General features: G+C 43.1%; 1 protein-coding gene across 1 annotated transcript in view; it reads left to right on the top strand.

The window, feature by feature from the left end:
- The window catches only part of OVOL2 (ovo like zinc finger 2), a 30,566-nt gene extending 18,172 nt beyond the window's left edge, over positions 1-12,394 (top strand). The window contains exon 4 of the mRNA XM_007525656.3: positions 11,709-12,394. Coding sequence (XP_007525718.1) covers positions 11,709-12,022 — 314 coding nt within the window. The 3' untranslated portion in view covers positions 12,023-12,394. The remainder of the gene's footprint in view (positions 1-11,708) is intronic.
- The last annotated feature ends 8,619 nt before the right edge of the window (positions 12,395-21,013 follow it).

Raw genomic sequence — 21,013 nt, forward strand, 5'->3', positions numbered from 1 at the left:
AGGCTGTTCAACAGTACCCTATCATATATGCATGAGGTAATACAGAGGGTAAAGCATCTGACCTGTGAGTATAGGCTCCCTAGTTCTTTCCCTGGTATTTCATATGCCAGTGTGGTGCTCTGGTTCTCTCTCTTTCAGTTATTAATAATTTTTAAAGTTAATTAATTTTGAACAACTCCAAGATCACTGAAATATATAGCTAACCATTAAGTATGTGTATGTATGATTGCATGTTTATACATATGTCTTGAGCCTGTTTCCCCTTCCATAAATTATTTTCTAATACAGATTTTTCGAGTAATAATGGACAAGGAATTAGGGGATTCATAGCAAATTTTCTGGTGGCAAACTGAAGAAGCTTAGTTCTGGGGATGATTCTCTTCTGAAACAAGCCTGCCCCCTTGGTGAGAGAGACTTATCGCCCATCTTGGGAACTCTGCACATAAGGCACTGAAAGAAGTGGGGGGGGGGTAGGGGGAGAGGAGAGACAGCAAAGATTTGAGATCCTGACATTTTTTTCTTTTTTTTTAATTTTTATTTATTTATTTTTTGACATTTTTTTCTTGTTATGCATATGAACAGCCTCACTTGATCTCACCAGAATGCTAGGAAATTGATCTTGCCTTTGATTTAGACATGAATGTTGAATTTTTGCTTTTGACTATTAAAAGTAAATGTTGAGGGGCCTGGTGGTGGTGCATTTGGTTAAGAGTACACATCACAGTGCACATGGACCCAGGTTCAAACCCCTGGTCCCCACCTGCTGGGGGAAAGCTTCACGAGTAATGAAAGCAGGGCTGCAGGTGTCTCTATGTCTCTTTCCTCTCTCTACCTCTTCTCCTCTCTCAATTTCCCTCTGTCTCTATCCAATATAAATAAGTAAAAAGAGTAAAAAAAAAGGAAATGTTGAATTTAGACCAGAGGTAAAGATATAGGCATATTAATGCAAATATAATAAATAGATGAGAGTGTATTACAACCTGGTTAGACTAGGCCATGACTAATTTACAGATATATCTGGCATCTCAAGATCCTTCTGTTGAGAATTATAGTTACAATATTAACAAGGTGAGCAAAGACAGTGAGATGGAAGACCAACACCCTGCCCCTGTATCCCCTCCTGTTCCCTGCAGTGACTGGGAGAACAGGACATTTAAGGAAAGACTCAAACATAAGGAGACATCTTGGAAAAGATCCAAGGAAACTAGAGCCTGAAAAATATCTCACATTAATATCCAAGCAGATGAAAGAAAAGTTTAAGACTTTTTTGTTGTTGTTATACTTCACCAATAAAGTAAATTAGAAGGGTAATTTTTGTGTAGTAGGGGGAATGTAGTAGTCAAATGATATTCAAGATTGGAAGAGAAGAACTAGGACAGGAAAACAAAACAAACAAAAAACTACAGGATATTTTTTGAAAATAGATCAGCAAGCAAATGGCTATTTTTAGTCCACACTGTCTTAGGTTGGCATCTCGAGGAGCATATTCTTAGATGTGATTCTTATAAAAATGATTGCATGAAAGAGGACAGTCAGGGGAACCTAGTTAGGAGTTTAGAAGCAGGACTGGCCAGAGAGAATGGGGAAGTGACCTCAGTCTGACTGCACAGATTATCTAGAGTGTGGGTGGCAAAGTCTTGTCCTTGTACAATGCTCTACCAGTTGAGCTATCTCTCTGTCCTGTCAGACATTTTCTCTGTCTATGGCTGAGAGCTGCTTCTCCCATGGGCAGGGAGCTCAGTTGGTCAGTGCCCACCTGTTGGAGAAGGGGGTAGCCATGAGCTCTTAGGGACCAAACATTCACAACTGGAAAATGAAGCGCTGGCTAAGTAAAAGAGAGTATGGACAAAAGACTTACATGTCTACTACACACATCATACAGGGAGTTGTTTTATTTAGCAAAGTGGAGAGAATTACTGAGACCATTAAGTCAGGCTATTTGAGGTCAAAATTGAGGGAAGAGGGTGGTGAGCTTTAAAGAAATGGATGGAGGAGTTGCTGATGATGAAGCTCCAGTGCTATGTTCTCTCTTCCTGAATGAATGAAGAAACAACTTGGAGTAGTGAAATTGTGCATGTTCAAGGCCCTGGCTTGCCAAAAAAAAGTCTTGATTACAAATTATTTTTTTTAACATCACTCTGGCACATGTGCTGCTGGGGATCGAACTTTTTATTTTATTTATTTATTTTTACCAGAGCACTGCTCAGCTCTGGCTTATGGTGGTGCAGGGGATAAAACCTGGGACTTTGGAGTCTCAGGCATGAGAGTCTCTTTGCATAATAACCATTTATGCTATCTACATCTGCCCACCTTTCAAAGGTTTGTATTCAGTAGTTTGTAGTAGCTTACACTTTCTTCTCTTATAGAACCACTGTGGTTCTCCCAAGGTTGCAGACATGGATTAACTGTCATCTCTACAACTATCTACATTTTTTACAATTATCTACATTTGTACATAATTACCCCCTTTTTCTTCCAGGTCCAGTCCTCTTGTTCTATAAAACACTTCAGCCAATATAAGAGAAGAAAGTGTAAGCTATTACGAACTATTGAATACAAACCTTTGAAAGGTGGGCAGATGTAGATAGCATAATGGTTATTATGCAAAGAGACTCTCCTGCCTGAGACTCTAAAATCCCAGGTTTAATCCCCTGTACCTCCATAAGCCAGAGCTGAGCAGTGCTCTGGTAAAAATAAATAAAATAAAATAAACCATTGAAAAGCCAAAACACAACTGTGGTTCCCTGCCTCAGTCTTTGTAGGGGACCAAGCATTTTAGTTTGGGGTTCGACTTTTAGGGGTGGGAGTAGTCAGTTTCAGTGCTCCAGACTGATTTTGATATATATATATATATATTTTTTTTTTTTTTTTTTTTCATATAGAGACAAAAGAGGTAACGAGAGGGGGTGGGCGGGGAAGAAACCATAGCACTAAAGCCTCTTTCAATGCTTTTGGGACTGGGTTTGAACCTGGGTGGAGAGCAAGGCAAAGCAGCCTACTATCCAGATGAGTTTTCTGCCAGCCCTTGGTTATAACTCTGGATGAGATAAAAGACTTGGTTTGAAGTGCGTGCCATTCCTAAGAGAGAAGCTGAAGAATTCAGATGGGACACCTGGGAAGTGAGAAGGGGGCAGCTAGCCAAACCTGTGATTTCTGCTCCGCCCACACCCATGGGGTGCCCTCTGGCCTTATCTTCTCTAAAACCTGAGGGCAAATAAATTCCATCTTGATTTGAAGAAGAGAAAACAATGGTGTCTTTGTTTGTAGCCTAAAGGGATGGGTTTACTGGAAGATGTTTGTAGTGGGACTGATTTTAAAAAAAAAGGAATATAGTAACTTCTGCCCTTACAGACTTGAAAGCTGCTCTGTGCACCTTTTATCTTGTGCACCCATTTGACTATCATTTATTTAGTGAGAAAAGCTGTAGCATCTCTCTGGCATATGTGGTGCTGGGGACCAAACCTGGGCCTCATACAAGCAAATTTTGCACTCTGACCACAGACCACAGAGCCACTGGCAGGGCCACATCCTTTTTTTTTTTTTTTTTCCCCTTCAAATTTTATTTTTTATTTAACTTGGAATGTAATGTGAAGGGTGGGGGTAGATAGTATAAGGGTTATGCAGAGACTTTCATGCCTGAGGCTCCAAAGTCTCAGGTTTAATCCCCTGCACCACCATAAACCAGAACTGAGCAGTGCTCTGGTAACAACAACAACAAAAAAGTAACATGAAAGGGACAACAATGGGAAAAAAAGAAAAATAACCTCCTCTCCCTTCACACCATGCTTTGGTTTTGCTCCTAAAAACAGACCTTTTTTTTTTTTTTTAGTTATATTTATTTATTAGATCGAGACAGCCAGAAATTGAGAGAGAAGGTGAAGATAGAGGAGACACCTGCAGCCCTGCCTCACCACTTGTGAAGCTTTCCCCCTGCAGGTGAGGACCAGGGGCTTGAACCTGGTCCTTGCGCACTGTAACATATGTGCCCAACGAGGTGCAGCACCACCTAGCCCCAGACCTCCATTTTTTACACCAGAAGTTTTTAACATGCTTTGTCTTTATTCTTTTTTAGTGTTATATATGTGTTTTTAAAATTTTTTTATTTGTGGAGGCCAGGTAGTGTTGTATGTGGTTAATCACACACATTACAGTGCTAAAAGACCTGGGTTCAAGCCCCTGGTCCCCACATACAGGGGGAAAGCTTCATGAGTGGTGAAGCAATTGTTGGATAGGACAGAGAGAAATGGAAAGAGGAGGGGAAGACAGAGAGGGGGAGAGAAAGATAGACACCTGCAGACCTGCTTCACCACCTGTGAAGCGACTCCCCTGCAGGTGGGGAGCTGGGGGCTCGAACCAGAATCCTTAACACCGGTCTTTATGCTTTGTGCCACGTGTGTTTAACCCACTGAGCTTCCCCCCCAGACTCCCTTCTTTATCTTTTATGTATGAGAGTTTAAGGCATCACACCACTGGCAAAGTTCTCTTGATACTCTCTCGGTGCTTGGATCGTACTCCAACCTCACATGTACAAAGCAGGTAATCTGTTTTCCCTATTTAATATTTTGGGCCCCCTTGTCAAAAATTAGATAGCCATAGATGAGAGGGTGCAAAAGACTTTCATGCCTGAGACACCAAAAAATCCCAGGTTCAATAGCCAGCATCAGTATAAACCAGAGCTGAACAAAAATGACTCTCCTCTTCACCCCCACCCACATACACATAACTTGGACCCAAGAGTCACCACTGAGGAACTGGGAAGAGGGCTGCCACATGGCTTCAAACTCTTAAAGTATTGTCAATAGGCTTAACTCTCTCACTCTTTCCCCCTCTCTGTCACTGTCTCTCCTTCCTTCCATCCCTTCGTTCCTTCCTTCCTCCCTCCCTTCCTCCTTTTCTTTCTTTATCTCTTTAAGATAGAGGAAGGGGCTGGGTGGTGGCACATCTGGTTGAGTGCACATGTCACCAAGCAGAAGGACCCAGGTTCAAGTCCCCAGTCCCCACCTACAAGAGGAAAGCTTCATGAGTGGTGAAGCAGGGCTGTAGGTGTCTCTCTGTCCCTCTCCTCTATATCCCCTTCCTCTCAATTTCTGGCTGTCTCTACCAAATAAAAAATATAATAATAATTTAAAAAAAACCCCAGTTCCTGAGTATCATTCTGGTACATGTGCTATTGGAGATAGAGGAATTAATATACTGGGAATATCTAGAATAGATATTCAAAACTCATGAAGCATCCCCCCTGCAGGTGGGGACTGGGGACTTGAACCTGGGTCCTCACACATGGTAACATATATGTTCTACCAGGTGTGCCATTGTCAGCATACACACACACACACACACACACACACACACACACACATTTTTTTTTTTTTTTTAATCAGAACACTGCTCAGTTCTGGCTTAAGGTGGTACAATCTCTTTGGCCCTACAGATTTAATTTTCATTGCTTTCAACCTGAAAGAGCAGGTGAGGCACCCATAGCTTCTGTATCACCTGGGGACTTGTTAGAAATGCAGGCTGTTGGTAGCGCAGTAGGTTAAGCGCACGTGGCGCGAAGCACAAGGACCTAAGGATCCCGGTTTGAGCACCTGGCTCCCCACCTGCAGGGGAGTCGCTTCACAGGTGATGCAGCAGGTCTGCAGGTATCTTTCTCTCCCCCTCTGTCTTCCCCTCCTCTCTTGATTTCTCTCTGTCCTATCCAATGACAGCAACAACAACAGTAATAATAATAACCACAACAATGATGGAACAACAAGGGCAACAAAAGGGGAAAAAAGTGGTCTTCAGGAGCTGTGGATTTGTGGTGCAGGCACCGAGCCCCGGCAACAACCCTGGGGGCAAACAAAAAAAATTCAGGCTGAGCCCTAGCCTCGTACCAGGTCATCAGGGCTGGAACCAGGAGCCAGTGTTCTGGCAAACCATATGAGACTGAGAATAAGTGGAAGTTTAGGTTGGAGAAGTACATGTCCAACAAGCACCCAATTGATGGGTTTTGACAATTATGTACATAGCCCTCATAGTCCCAAGTGGTGTAGGGCCATATGATAGATAGGGTGTGGTGGGTAGGGGAAAGGCTTCCTCAATTTCTATGCTTAAATGTGGGTTTGGGTAGAATCATCTAGCAAAACATATGATGCTATTAAAAAGGAATGAAATTGTGTGATAATGCCTTAGACTCTTAAGCATGAGGTCCTTCTTTCGATCCTTAGCATTGCATATACCAGAGTGATACTCTGGTTCTCTCTCTCTTCTTCTCTCTCTCATAAATAATAAATAAATAAATATTTAAAAAATCTATATAAGGGCTGCCCAAAGCACTGTTCAGCTCTGGCAAAGGTAATGTTATTGAGCCTGCATCCTATTGGAACTCAGATGTGCAAGTTCTGTGCTCTAACAGTTTGAACTGTGTCTCTAGTTCCAGAATCCCCCCACCCCTTTCCCCCTGCACCACCGTAAATTAGAGTTGAACAATGCTCTGGTAAAACAAATAAACCATAATGTAAACATGTGCCCTCTCCTCTATGATGTTCTCTTCAGAAAAAAGAAAAGCATCTGTAACATGGGCAGATATTTCTAGACTGCCACAATAAAGCAAGCATTGCAATAAAGCAAGTCATATGAAGTTTTTTGTTTCTCAGTGTATATAGCAGTCTTGTTTACAGAATACTGTAGTCTACTACATGCACAGTTGCATTATGTCTAAAGAGAGAAAAAAAAAAAAAAGGTGATTCAGGAAATGATGCAGTTGATGAAACATTGGACTCCAGCATGAAGTCCAGAGTTCAGTCCCAGGCAGCACATGTACCAGAGTGATGTCTGGTTCTTTCTTTCTTCTATCTTTCTCATAAATAAATAAATAGATAAATAAATAAAATCTTTAAAAAAATGTATAACTTCACAGTCATAGCCTTGTCTTTGGGAGATGTTTCAGCATCCAGGACCAGTCATACCTCTCTCTCTCTCTTTTTTTTTTTCCCCTCTTTTTTTAACCAGAACACTGCTTAGCTCTGGCTTATGGTAATGCAGGGAATTGAACCTGGGGCTTTGGAGCTTCAGGCATGAGAGTCTCTGCATAATCATTATGCTATCTACCCCTGCTCACCCCTTCTCCTTTATCCTCTTGCAACTAATAAAGGTTATTTCTACTTTAAAAATAACAGTAACATGTATATACCTTAATTAACTGTAGTTACAGATGAGCACATGCTGCTGGAAAAATGGTCAGATTGGTTGCTTAATGCAGGGTAACCATAACCTTCTCCTTGTAAAAGAAAACCACAATATCTATGAAGTCCAGTAAAGCAAAGTACAGTAACATGAGGCATGCCTATATATAATACAACATACACAGATATTTAATGTTAAATGTGTAGTCCAGGGAGATGGTACTATAGTTTATGCAACACACTTTGAGATCCCAAGTTCAATCTCTAGCACCACCATAAGCCAGAGCCATAAAAAAAAAATAATAATAAGTAAAGATACATGTTTGTGGAAAAACATGAATTCATAAGAAACATGACCATTGAATTTAGGGAATGAGAGAAATACATGTACTGAATTTAATTTTTTCCCTTTTTTAATTAAAGGTTTTTTTAACCTTAAGAGGGGGGGTGGTATTTCAGATCTAAAGAACCATTTATTTATTTTTAATGTGAAAATGAAGCTCCTTGACTAGCTGAAGGGATCAGGGTCTGTAAGGACCTTTGAGGGATTCCTGCAGACAGGATCCTCCTATCCTCAGGGTTCTGAGATGGTCTACTCTGCTCCTCATCTTCCCAGCCTGATACCCTTCCTCTCCGGGGCCTTCACTCCACATAACAACCAGGGTGTCCTCCTTTAGAGTCTGTTAGACCACACTTCTGCCTCTCGATATGTTATTCTAACCTCACACAGCTGGGTTACATGATGTGCTGATGGTGGAATTCGGAATGACTCTGTTTTTTGGTTTTGCTTTGTCTTGTTTTGCCACCAGGGTTATTGCTGGGACTCATTGCCTGCATGATGAAGCCACCACTCCTGGGGCTTTTAAAATTAAAAAAAAAAAAATATATATATATATATATATATATTTATTTATTTATTTATTTATTTTTGATAGGACAGAGAGAAATTGAGATGGCAGAGAAGATAGAGAGGGAGAGGAAAGAGAGACACATGCACTGCTCATGAAGCCTCCCCACTGCAGGTGAAGACTAGGGGCTTGAACCTAGGTCCTTGTGCATGGTAACATGTGTGCTCTACCATGGGTACTACATGTGTGTTTTAGTAAGCTGAGTTCCATGGTGAACTCCCATCTAAAGGGTCAGACCTGGGGGTCGGGCGGTAGCACAGCAGGTTAAGCACACATGGTACAAAACACAAGGACTGGCGTAAGGATCCCAGTTCGAGCCCCCGGCTCCCCACCTACAAGAGGATCACTTCACAAGTGGTGAAGCAGGTCTGCAGGTGTCTATCTTTCCCCTTCTGTCTTCCCCTCCTCTCTCGATTTCTCTTTGTCAAACAACAAATGACAGCAATGACAATAATAATAACAACAACAAAAAGATAAACAACAAGGGTAACAAAAGGGAAAAAATAGCCTCCAGGAGCAGTGGATTCGTAGTGCAGGCACCAAGCCCCAGCGTTAACTCTGGAGGCAAAAAAAAAGAAGGTCAGACCCACTACCAGTGCTCAAGCCAACATAAGATCTAGTTTGGAAATGCTTTCATAACTGTAGTAAGATGCCATCAGTATCATGTCTACATCCCCAGCTCCTGCTACTGGTGGGCACACCCATCTGTGTTGCAGCTTCCCACACCTGCACATCTGCCTCAGGCTGTTTGTGCTAGAGCCCAGTCTACCTTTAAGAGGAAGGCCAGAAATGACCAAGGAAGAGTCCATCCCACCCAGGGACAATCCCCTAGGGCTCTTGAATTTCTGAATCAAGATAAGGTTTCCAAGAAGCAGGATGTGGAGGAGGTGTATAATCTGCTCTGTTCCCACCCCTCACACCTTACCCTCTTTTCTATTCTTTTTCTGTGACTTTGACATACTTAGGATTCCACATATATGTGAGAGCACGCACTATTTCTCTTTAATTTCATTCTGCACAATGTCTGTGAGGTTCACATTGTTGGAGAAGACAGGACTTTTATTATTATTTTTTAAATGGCTGAATAGCATTCCATTATGTATGTAGCTGTGTGCTGCTTCATGACGGGGATACATTCTGAGAAGTGCTTCCTCAAGTGATTTTTTGTTGTGTAAACATCATGAAATAGAAGTGCCCAAACCTTGATTGTATATACTACTATAGCTGTATCCTTTGCCTATTCTATATGACATAGCCTGTTGGGGCCACTGTTAAGTTTGTGGTATGTTATTAGTTTAAGCATACGGTTGGTATATCACAACTTTACTCATCCATCTGTTGACCAACACTGTCAAGGCTGTTGCAAATAATACCATGGTGAGCCTAACAAGTACAGGATGTCCTCAAGATCCCGATTACATTTCTTGCAAATATGTATCTAGAGTGAGATTGATGAATCGTTAATATTTTGAAGAACTTTTCCACATCCTTGCCAACATTATTTCTTGCCTGGTTGTTTTGCTTTGTTTTGTGTTTGTTTGTTTGTTTTCTTTAATTAATTATTTACTTATTTATAAAATGGAAACATTGACAAGACCATAGGATAAGAGGGGTACAATTTCCACCACCAGAGCTCCATATCCCATCCCCTCCCCTGATAGCTTTCCTATTCTTTAACCCTCTGGGAGTATGGACCCAGGGTCATTATGGGGTGCAGAAGGTGGAAGGTCTGGCTTCTGTAATTGCTTCCCTGCTGAATGTGGGCGTTGACAGGTCGATCCATACTCCCAGCCTTTTTCTGTCTTTCCCTAGTGTGGCGGGGCTCTAGGGAAGCAGGACTCCAGGACATATTGGTGGGGTTGTCTGCCCAGGGAAGTCCAATTGGCATCATGGTAGCATCTGGAACCTGATGGCTGAAAAAGAGTTGACATATAAAGCCATACAAATTGTTGCTTAATTGTGAACCTAGAGGCTGGAATATTGCAGATGAATATTTGAGGTTTCCGTTTTGGAAATACCTAGTGGGTCTATTTTAGGTATATTCCAAAGGGCCCGTAACTTTATTAGTTTTTGCTTGAGCCTGACATTTGCTATGCAGTTGGACACAAGTTATTGTCTTGGGAGTTGATGTCATGACTGTAAAAAGACCTAGAAAGCTGAATCAGGGAAGAGAGCAGCTCCCAAATAGGGGAAAAGTGTATAAATATTGTTGACTATAAACCCCATCAATTTGATCTGGGGCCCATATTCAGCATAGGAGCCTATGTAACCTCTACATCCCTGTAGGTCTGAACTTGCATCCTGTGGTCATGAGTGGGAACATTTCCGAGTTGCAGCAGTTTCAGGACGCATCTTCTTCAGGTGGTAGATTGAGTAGGTTATCCAACCCCCTTTAGGACGATGGAACATTCCCTACCATTGTTGTTCCACATTGAGGGCAAGGTCCTATGGGGGCCCCCAAAGGGGTGTGTTTGTTCTTTTAATGTAGCACCAGGGAATTAACCAAAGGCCATGTACTATACTACTGAGTGGCTTCCCTGTCCCAATTTTTTTTTAAGAATTTATTTATTCATGAAGAAGATAAGAGAAAGAACCAGACATCACTCTGGTACATGTGCTGCTGGGGATCGAACTCAGGACCTCATGGTTGAGAATCCAATTCTTTATCCACTGTGCCACCTCTGGGACCACCCAATTTTTAAAATATTTATTTATTTATTTCCTTTTGTTGCCCTTGTTGTTTTTTGTTTTTGTTGTCGTTGTTGGAAAGGACAGAGAGAAATGGAGAGAGGAGGGGAAGGCAGAGAGAGGGGAGAGAAAGATAGACACCTGCAGACCTGCTTCACCACTTGTGAAGCGACTCCCCTGCAGGTGGGGAGCTGGGGGCTTGAACCGGGATATACTTATGCCGGTCCTTAGGCTTTGTGCCACCTGCGTTTAACCTGCTGTGCTACAGCCCGACTCCCCGTCCCAGCTTTTTATCCTGTATGCCTAGAGATGAATGGGAGGAAGGGAGGGAGACCGAAGCAGGTTCCACCATCCATGGCGTCCTCCCCACTAAGGGTTGCCTACGGTGCTCCCATGTGGTATCAGGGATTGATACCAGGGATTACCAGGGTCTCACACTTGGTAAGGCATACACTCTACCCCTTGAATTATCTCCTGGCCCTCTGTTTTTTTACCTCTTTAATGATATCCATTCTTTCTTTTCCTTTCCTTTTTCTTCTTCCTCCCACTCATTTTTTTCTAGAACATTGCTCACTTCTGGCTTATAGTGGTGCTGGAGAGGGAACTGGGAACTTGGAGCTTCGGACATGAAAGCCTTTTTGCATAATTACTGTGCTATCTCCCCAGCTGGATGAGAACCATTCTAACACTAATGGTTGTGAAGTGATGTGTCTGTGTGCTTCTGATGCACCTTTCTCTGCTGTTGAGTAATGCTGAGCATCTTTTCATGGACTTGCTGACCATTATATGTCTTCTTTGTTAAAATGTCTATTCAATTCCTCTGCCCACTTTTTAATTTTATATATGTTTTGCTTTTGGTTTGAGCATAGCAATTTTAATGGTTTTATTGTTAGGAGACTCTGACTTGGCCATTCCTGATGGTGATGTCTGTCCTTTGCCCTTGTAGGCATTCGCCCCTACAAATGTGACATCTGCAACAAAGCCTTCACCCAGCGTTGCTCCCTGGAGTCCCACCTGAAGAAGATTCACGGTGTGCAGCAGCAGTATGCCTACAAGCAGCGCCGGGACAAACTCTATGTCTGTGAGGATTGTGGCTACACAGGCCCCACCCAGGAGGACCTGTATCTGCATGTGAACAGTGCCCACCCAAGCAGTGCGTTTCTCAAAAAGACATCAAAAAAACTGGCAGCACTTTTGCAAAGCAAGCTGGCAACTACACTCCAGGGGAGTGCCACCCTGAGCGATGAAGAGGATAAGTGAGGAGGAAAGAGACACCAGTTGTCACGTTTACATGGATTTTTTTTTCCTTTGAGGTTCTCCTGACTCTTCCTAATTATAAGTGTTCAGTTCATCTCTTTCCTTTGGGGACCACAGCAGGGGGTGCATTCCAAGTGTATCATTTGTAACAGTGGCTTTAGGCTCCTGGGCCTCTGTCCTATTGAGTGGTTAATTATTGAAAGTTGGTGGATGACCATGAGCTCTGTGAGGGTTTGTTTTTCTACCCCACCCCCCCCAAGACTTTTGCACATGGAGGAAGAGGTGTTCTTAGAAAGACCATCATGTCATGGTGCCTTGAAATAAAAGAACTCCAACTTGAATTGCTCCCTGAGCAAGGAACGTGAATTTTCACATTCTGAAAGTTTGCAGGAGTTATTTTAATTAATGAAATGCTTCTGTGAAAGTGTTCTTATGAAAACCAAACCGGAAAAAAAAAAATACCTGAGCGTATTGACTTACAGCTTTCAGAGGTCTCTGTGACTGTGGGGTCATTGCAGAGATGTCTCTGGCTTCTGGGGCTGGGACAGGACCGGGACCTGCTGACTGAAGGCACATCTTTGAGTCTGGCACCCAGTGATACTGTGTGGGAACTGAGGATTGCCTACCAGTTCATTTGGTGTGCTGGAAGGAGGGACAGCAGGCTTCTATGGGAGGGTAACAGCTGAGTGCAGTGAGCTTTAACCTCCTGCACCTCCTCACCTAGGAGATGTACTATAAAGCTGGATTGAGGCAGAGATAACAAGGCACAAGGGAGGCTCTGGGCATGGGGAAGGGGATGACATGGAAGATTCTAGGGTTCTTCAAGATAAAGGACAATTGGGAAGGTCTAGAACCCTTAAGAAACCATGGTGACTGTCAACTTTGCCATGTTGTCCTGACTGCCATTTGTCCCCTGACACTGCCTGGGCTGAGTGCCTCCAGTTCACTACCAGGAAATCTTGCTCTGTAGCTGATAAATATTTGGATGATCAGGCCTTTTTTTTTTTTTTTTTTTTCCCACTTCATCCTCTTCCATCCTTCTCCTTTCCCCATTCTTCCTTTCCTTCTCTCTGCCTCCCTCCCCTCTCTCCTCTCAGATTTATTTGTGAAAGAAAAACACATCATCACTTTGGCACATAGAATGCTAGGGATTGGACTCAGGACTTCATGCATGAGAATCCAGTGTTAATCCTCCATGCCACCCTCTGCCTTTCCTCCCCCCTGATTCTCCTCTACCCCTGTCCCTATTCCCCCATGCTGTGGGAAAGGCATTATGCCAAGATCTGAGTCGTTTAAATGCCATATCCTATAACTTGAATTATCCTGTCTCTTCTGAGCCAGTACTTTTAGAAGGAAACAAACCCTTTTATTAAACCTCTGGGGGCATGCTGGGCATTGAGCTAGGCACCCCTTTCTGCACTCCCTTTTCTGGAACAATCCTTATAGTGATTTTGGTGGAGGGTAGCATCCCTAGTCTAGGGAGTGGATGAGGCAATGGCAGCAGCCAGTGGAACAGACCAGGAATCCTAAATCTGGTCAAAACACCCTTTTCCCTCACCCCACCTTACCTCTTCCAAGAGAAGAGTTCTTGCCTTGGGTATGACTTAAGCAATACAAGAGGTAAGCATAGACATTGGGCAAGCTTTGGGTGGTCCTTAGCCCCACCACATCTCTCTGAATAACATGGTTCAATGACACAGGGCACCAGAAGAAGCAAGGTTGAACTTGGCATCCACAGTGGCACAGTGGGCTGTTGTGGCTGCAGAGTGTACCTTCCAGAATAGCCAGCACTGAGGGCTCAACCATGGGCAATGTGCTGGCATCCTCCTGGCACCTGGTACAGAGGAAAGAAACCAGAAGCTTGTTTGGTTTGTTTCTCAGTTATCTGGGTAACTTAGATGAAAAGTGAGCATTCTTATGAAGTAATATCTAAATGACTGTTAGGAACAACTGGCCTATTTTTTTTAATTTTATTTGTTTTTGGTTGTTTTGTGGAGAATTATTAAGTAGCTGACAATGAAATTCTCTCTCTCAGTTTTCTTTATTATTAATTTTATTTCTTAGTTATTGGAGAGAGACAAATCAAAAGGGATGAGGAAGACAGTGAAGAAGAGAGTTATACCTGCTTCACCACTTACGAAGCTTTCCTCCTACAGATGGGGAGCTGGGGACTGAACCTTCGTCCTTGTGCGTTATAACATATGCACTCAACCAGGTGCACCACCACCCACCCCCCTTTATTATTATTGCTTGCTTTTTTTCTTCTTCTTCTTTTAAACAAAGCATTGCTCAACTCTGGTTTATGGTGGTTTGGGGATTGAGCCTATGACTTTAGAACCTTGGGCATGAAGGTCTTTTCCATAACTATTATGCTGCCTCCTCCTCCCTTGTTTGTTGGTTGGTTGGTTGGTTAGTATTAGAGAATAAACCCAATACATCAAGTATGCATGATACATCTGAACTTCCTCCCCAAGATAATTTTTATGCTACTGTTTAAAGGACACCAAAGCCCTCCTCCACCATCTGTGGTGCTATCCATGGTGCTCCTGTGTTGTGCCAGGGATGGAACCCAGAGCCTCATATATGGTAAGGCATGAATGAGCTTTATGCTCTGAGCCCACATCTCATTCTCTTTTGAGTCAGGTTTTTTTTTTTTTTTTTTTTTTTTAACTTCATCTCTTTTGATTGCAAAAGAAACAGAATTTTAAATGATTTTAGTGGTGAAGGGGAATGTCCAAGCTGGTAAATATAGGATTATTCCAGCTTTGGGGGTGGAAGGTCAAGTCTTATCTTTTTCTCTTTCAGTTCAATTTTCTCCCAGGTGGCTGCTTTCTCAGGCCCACTCAAGGGAAGGCCAGATGGCTACCTCCACTCTGAGCTTCTCCCCCACAGACCAGCAGACGGAGAGTTTGTCTTTTCGCCAAAGAGCTTGGACTGTGCATCTTGTCTCTGACTAGCCCAGTTTGGCACTTGGTCTGTCCGTAAGCCAATCGCTGTGCCCTGGAGAGGCCTGGGGCTCTTATCCCAGTTCTGAGACATACCCTTTTTTCCCCAAATCAGGGATTCAAGGGCTCCTGATAATGTACAGCTACATTTTCGGCCTGGGAATGGTCCCCTACCAGAAAATCAGGATGTTGTGGCCAGAGAGGACTAGAGCAGGCAGGTTTACTAGCAAATGCTGTAATTTTTTTTTTAATTTTTTAAATTATTATTTGTTGGACAGAGACAGTCAGAAATTGAGAGGGAAGGGGGTGATAGAGAGGGAGAGAGACAGATACCTGCAGCACTGCTTCATCATTTATGAAGCTTTCCCCGTGCAGGTGGGAATCAGGGGCTCGAACCTGGGTCCCGTACTGTAACATGTGCACTCAACCAGGTGCGCCACCATCTGGCCCCAAATGCTGTAATATCTAACAAATGCTGGATTTCTAGCAAATTTTTGACCTAAAGAAAAAGTGGGGTGGGGGGACAGGAGTGGTGCATCTGGTGGAATGCATATATTACAGTATGCAAGGACCTAGGTTCAAGCCCCAGTCCCCACCTGTAGAAGGGAAGCTTTATGAGTGGTGAACCAGTACTTCAGGTCTCTCTCTTCCCCAGAAAGGAAGCTTACTACTCAAATAGAAATTCTGGATTGGTGATGGGTTGTTTTCCATCCCATCCCTCCTGGACCTGGATTTCTATGTTTTGTTTTTTGTTTTTTTTTCTCCCCAGAGCACTGCTCAGCTATGGCATATGGTGGTGTAAGGAATTGAACCTGGTACTTTGGAACCTCAGGCATGAGAGTCTCCTCATAACCATTGTGCTATCTCCCTCACTCCTGCTTGATTCTTTTATTTATTTATTTTACCCAGATTTCTATTCTTGTCCCATCATACCTTGGAACATTGTTAACACATTTCAGCTTTTTTATGCCAATTTTCATGCAAGGACTCAAGTTGGTTGCATAGTTGACCTTAGAGGTGGCATAATGGTTAGAACATTGATCTGAAAAGTATAAGGTTCTGAGTTCCAGTCCAGATCACATGTACCAGCATGATGCTCTGATTGACTCTTATTTAAAAAAAAAAAAAAAATCGAGTCGGGTGGTAGTGCAGTGAGTTAAGCACAGGTGGTGCCAGCGTAAGGATCCTGGTTCGAGCTCTCAGCTCCCTACCTGCAGGGGGTCACTTCACAAGCAGTGAAGTAGGTCTGCAGGTGTTTGTCTTTCTCTCCCCATCTCTGTCTTTCCCTCCTCTCTCCATCTCTCTCTGTCCTATCCAACAATGACGACAACAATAATCACTACAACAATAAAAAACAAGGGCAACAAACGGGAATAAATAAATATTAAAAAAAAAACTTTTCATTGATTTAATGATGATCGACAAGACCATAGGATAAGAAGGGCACAATTCCCACCACTAGAGTTACATATCCCATCCTCTTCACTGGAAGCTATCCTGTTTTTTAAAATTTATTTATAAATTAAAAAATGAAAATACTGACAAAACCATAGGATAAGAGGGGTAAAATTCCACACATTTCTCACCACCATAGATCCATATCCCATCCCCTCCACTGGAAGCTTTCCTATTTTTTTTATCTCTCTGGGATCATGCACTCAGGATCATTATGGGGTGCAGAAGGTGGAAAGTCTGGCTTCTGTAATTGCTTCTCTGCTGGACCTGGGCGTTGACAGACCAATCCATACTCCCAACCTGTTTCTGTCTTTCACTAGTGGGGCAGGGCACTGGAGAGGTGTCATTCCAGGACACACTGGTAAGGTCATCTGCCTAGGGAAGTCAGGTTGGCATCATGGTAGCATCTGCAACTTGGTGCCTGAAGGGCATTAAGATATAAAGCAGAATACATAGTTTAATAATCAGAAACCTAAAGGTAAGAATGCAGCAGATCAGAATTGGGGTCTTTATGTTGGAAGGATCTAGGGAATCTATTTTAGGTATATTCCAAGGGGTCCGTGACTTTACTAGTTTTTGCCTGAGCCCAATAGCAAACCTGCAGGTGGGCTAAAGGAGATGTCTGGGGAGATGGTGTCAATGGTGTCAGAGTTGGAAATAGAACTAGAAAGCTGGGTCAGGATAGAGAGTAACTCCCAAATATGGGAAAAGTATATAAATACCATTTATTATAAGCCCCATTGATCTGATCTGGGGCCCATATTCAGCACATGAGCCTGTGTAACCTCTGCATCCCTGTAGGTCTGAGCTCGCATTCCATGGTTACAGCTAGGAACATTCTAGGCTGCCCCTAATTCAGGACCGGTCTTTCTCAAGTTGCAGAGTATGTTGACCCAGCCTCCCTTCAGAGAGTGGGACAGTCCCTACCATTGTTTCACTTTAAGGGCAAGGTCCTGGAGAGGTCCACAAAAGTATCCATGATGTTCCTGATGGAGAAAACCAGTGATGGTGGAGAGAAGGATCTGAGAGAGGTCTAGGCCCATCATATCTATCTGGGAATCTCAGGCTTCCCTGACTAGGGCCCTGGATGATGGGGTAGCCTGGTAGTGACCAAAAGAACCATAATTAAAGTATGCCAGTCTCTTGCCTTTATCCGGCTTTTGTAGTCCCTACTTTATCTGACAAAGCTAGCTCTGGGGTGATAGAGGGAAGTGAAATAGGAAGTAGGTGAAAAGGGTATCTAGGTCTAAGTTGAAACTATTTGATTAAGTACTTTATAGTGTCTTTTATTTTAAGTCTTCTACTTGCTTGCTGCACTTATGTAGTCACTGCAAACTAATGTGCACTTTTACTTTAAGGTCTATATTTCCCCTGTCTTATGGGTACATGTGCACTAGTTCATGGGGACTGGCCTATATCTAGGTTCTGTGGCTTTGTTAGGAAGTGCACCACCTGAAAGGGAATTAAGGAGTCCTATGAGCTAGAAAGGGTCTCACCAGAGTGATGGAGCTGAAAGGTTGACATCGCATGTCTGTTATCTCTGGATAAAGTCCGAAGTGAAACATGTCAAGGTGGTACTGGTTGCAGTGATCTGGCTGAGATCAGCAGATGCAGTAGTATCAAATGGTATGGACTGAGAGAAGCATGAAGGAAAATGAGCTGCTTCCCAGAGGTTCCAGGACTGGGAGAAATTGGGGTTTTTATAGAGGATGGGGGAAGATTCCTGCTGTCTTAGAGTTTTAAAAGGCAATAGTTATTGTTATAACCAAGTTATTTGGGATCTGAGTTTACTTTGAAAATCCCATGGTTAGTATTTACTGTGCCATATAAGACCTTACCGTGATTTATGTCATTTAATGCTATTTACAAATAACTATATCTTATACACTGACAAGATCAGTTGCTTCTAATCTCCCTGGTCTAAGATTATAGGTGATTTAATATTTCAAACGAAAGTCATTATTAGAAATGTATTAACAATTTAAGCTCACTATTATAATTCAATCAAGTCAGAAATATGAGACCTTCAGTGCTTAGATTGAAGAAATACATACTCAGAACTGGCGTCTATGCATTAAAAAGTTCAAAACGCACAAAGCGCAAGGACCAACGTAAGGATACCGGTTCAAGTCCCCTGCTCCCCACCTGCAGGGGAGTTGCTTTACAAGTGAAATGTTGTTGTGCGCGGGCTGAGGAGAAGAGAGAGAGCAGGGGTCCGGAGTGAAGAGGAAATACAAATCTTTATTTGCGCTGGCACCTCAGAGTTGGGTGCTAGAGAAGCAGGTTGGGCCACGTGGAGGTAGCGAAAAATGGCCGCCTCACACAGTAACCTTTCCTGCGTCTGAACACCAGAGTGAAGCGCTGGCAAGAAAACGAGGTGCGGAAGAAGAAAGGCTTTTATAGGAGCAGCTTTCCCGAGAATGGGAAGGGGGAGGAGTAACCATAGCACTCCAGGATAGGATAATAACTCTCATGAGAATGGGAGTGGGGAGGAGTAACCAAAGCACTCCAGATATCGTGGGGATATAGACAATGCCCCTGAGGGCACAACATGGCTGAACAGGCACTCTGAGAATGTCCCAACTCTCGGGGAACTAGCAGTAGCCTGAGGGGATAACATGGCAGATGTGACTGCATCGGCACAATTTCCCAGCAGTGAAACAGGTCTGCAGGTGTCTTATCTTTCTCTCCTCTCTGTCTTCCCCTCCTCTCTCCATTTCTCTCTGTCCTATCCAACAATGACAATGTCAATAACTACAACAATTTAAAAAAGTTCATGACATTCAACTTATTTTTCCTTTCATATTGATTAAATAGTGATTTATGAAACTATAAGTAAGAGTCTATATTAATACCATTCCATCCACCAAAGGTCTGTGTCCCCACCTCCATCCCCCTATAGCTGAGCTGAAAATCTACCCTCACCTTCCCCCCCAGAGTTTTTTACTTTGGTGCCATACTTCAAACTGTCAATTTTTGCTTTGCATTCCCCTCTGTTCTTCTTTCTCAGCTTCTGTTTATGACTGGGATTATCCCATACTCATCTTTCTCTTTCTGATTTATCTCACTTAACATAATTCATTCTATCTTCATCCAGGATGGGTCAGTGAAGGTGGGTTCGTTATTCTTAATAGCTGAGTACCATTCCATTGTGTATACATACAACTTTCTCAGCTACTCATCTGTTGTTGGCCACCTGGAACCTCTTGTTTCTAGGTTTTGGTTATTTAGAATTGTGCTGCTGGGAGTAGGGCAGTAGCACAGTGGGTTAAGCGCACATGGTGCAAAGTACAAGGACCAGCATAAGGATCCCAGTTTGAGCCCCCGGCTCCTCACCTGCAGGGGAGTCGATTCACAGGCAGTGAAACAGGTCTGCAGGTGTCTAGCTTTCTCTCCCACTCTCTGTCTTCCCCTCTTCTCTCTGTCCTATCCAACAATGACGACATCAATAACAACAATAACTACAACAATAAAACAACAAGGGCAACAAAGGGAATAAATAAATAAAAATTTTTAAAAAGAATTGTGCTGCTATGAACATAGGTGTACACATATCTTTTTGAGGGTTCCTTTGTCTCCACAACCTCTCCAGCATTTGTTGTTGCTGTCGTTTCTGATGTATGACATTCTTACAGGGGTGAGGCGCTATCTCATTGTTGTCACAAAACTAATTTTTAAAAGACTTTTAATATATATTTATTTTCCCTTTTGTTGTCCTTGTTTTTTTTTTTTAATTGTTGGAGTTGTTATTGATGTCATCATTGTTAGATAGGACAGAGAGAAATGGAGAGAGGAGGGGAAGACAGAGGGGGAGAGAAAGACACCTGCAGACTTGCTTCACTTCCTGTGAAGACATTCCCCAGCAGTGGGGAGGTTGGAGCTCGAACTAGGGTACTTTTTCCAGTCCTTGTGCTTTGTGCCACGTGCGCTTAACCCGCTGCACTACCACCTGACTCCCACAGAACTTTTTTTATATATATTTATTTATTCCCTTTTGTTTCCCTTGTTGTTTTACTGTTTTTTTGTTTTGTTGTTGTTGTTGGATAGGACAGAGAGAAATGGAGAGAAATGGGGAAGACAGAGGGGGAGAGAAAGACACCTGTAGACCTGCTTGTGAAGCGACTCCCCTGCAAGTGGGGAGCCAGGGCTCGAACCGGGATCCTTAAGCCAGTTCTTGCGCTTTGCACCACATGCGCTTAACCTGCTGCGCTACTGGCCGACTCCCAGAACTATTTTTTAAAAAGCAATTTGAAGGGCCAGGTTGTGGCACACCTGGTTAAATGCACACATTACAGAGCACAAGGACCTAGGGGGAAAGCTTCACAAGTGGTGAAGCAGGACTGCAGGTGTCTCTCTGTCTCTCTCCCTCTCTATCTCTCTATCTCTGCCTCCCCTTGTCGGGAAATTGTGAGGATGTGGTTGAGCTTGGCAGAGCTTGAACCTCAGGAGTGTGTCAATCCTGTTAGTCTCTCTCTCTACCGAGAGGTTGAGCAAGGAGGGACAGTAGTAACCCCAAAGGTGTGCTTCGTCCTATCAGATTCCCTGCCTCACAAAGCACCCCGCATTCCTGATACTATGGCCATTAGATAAAAAG

Source organism: Erinaceus europaeus, chromosome 1, assembly GCF_950295315.1.
Source record: "Erinaceus europaeus chromosome 1, mEriEur2.1, whole genome shotgun sequence".
Lineage (NCBI taxonomy): Eukaryota > Metazoa > Chordata > Mammalia > Eulipotyphla > Erinaceidae > Erinaceus > Erinaceus europaeus.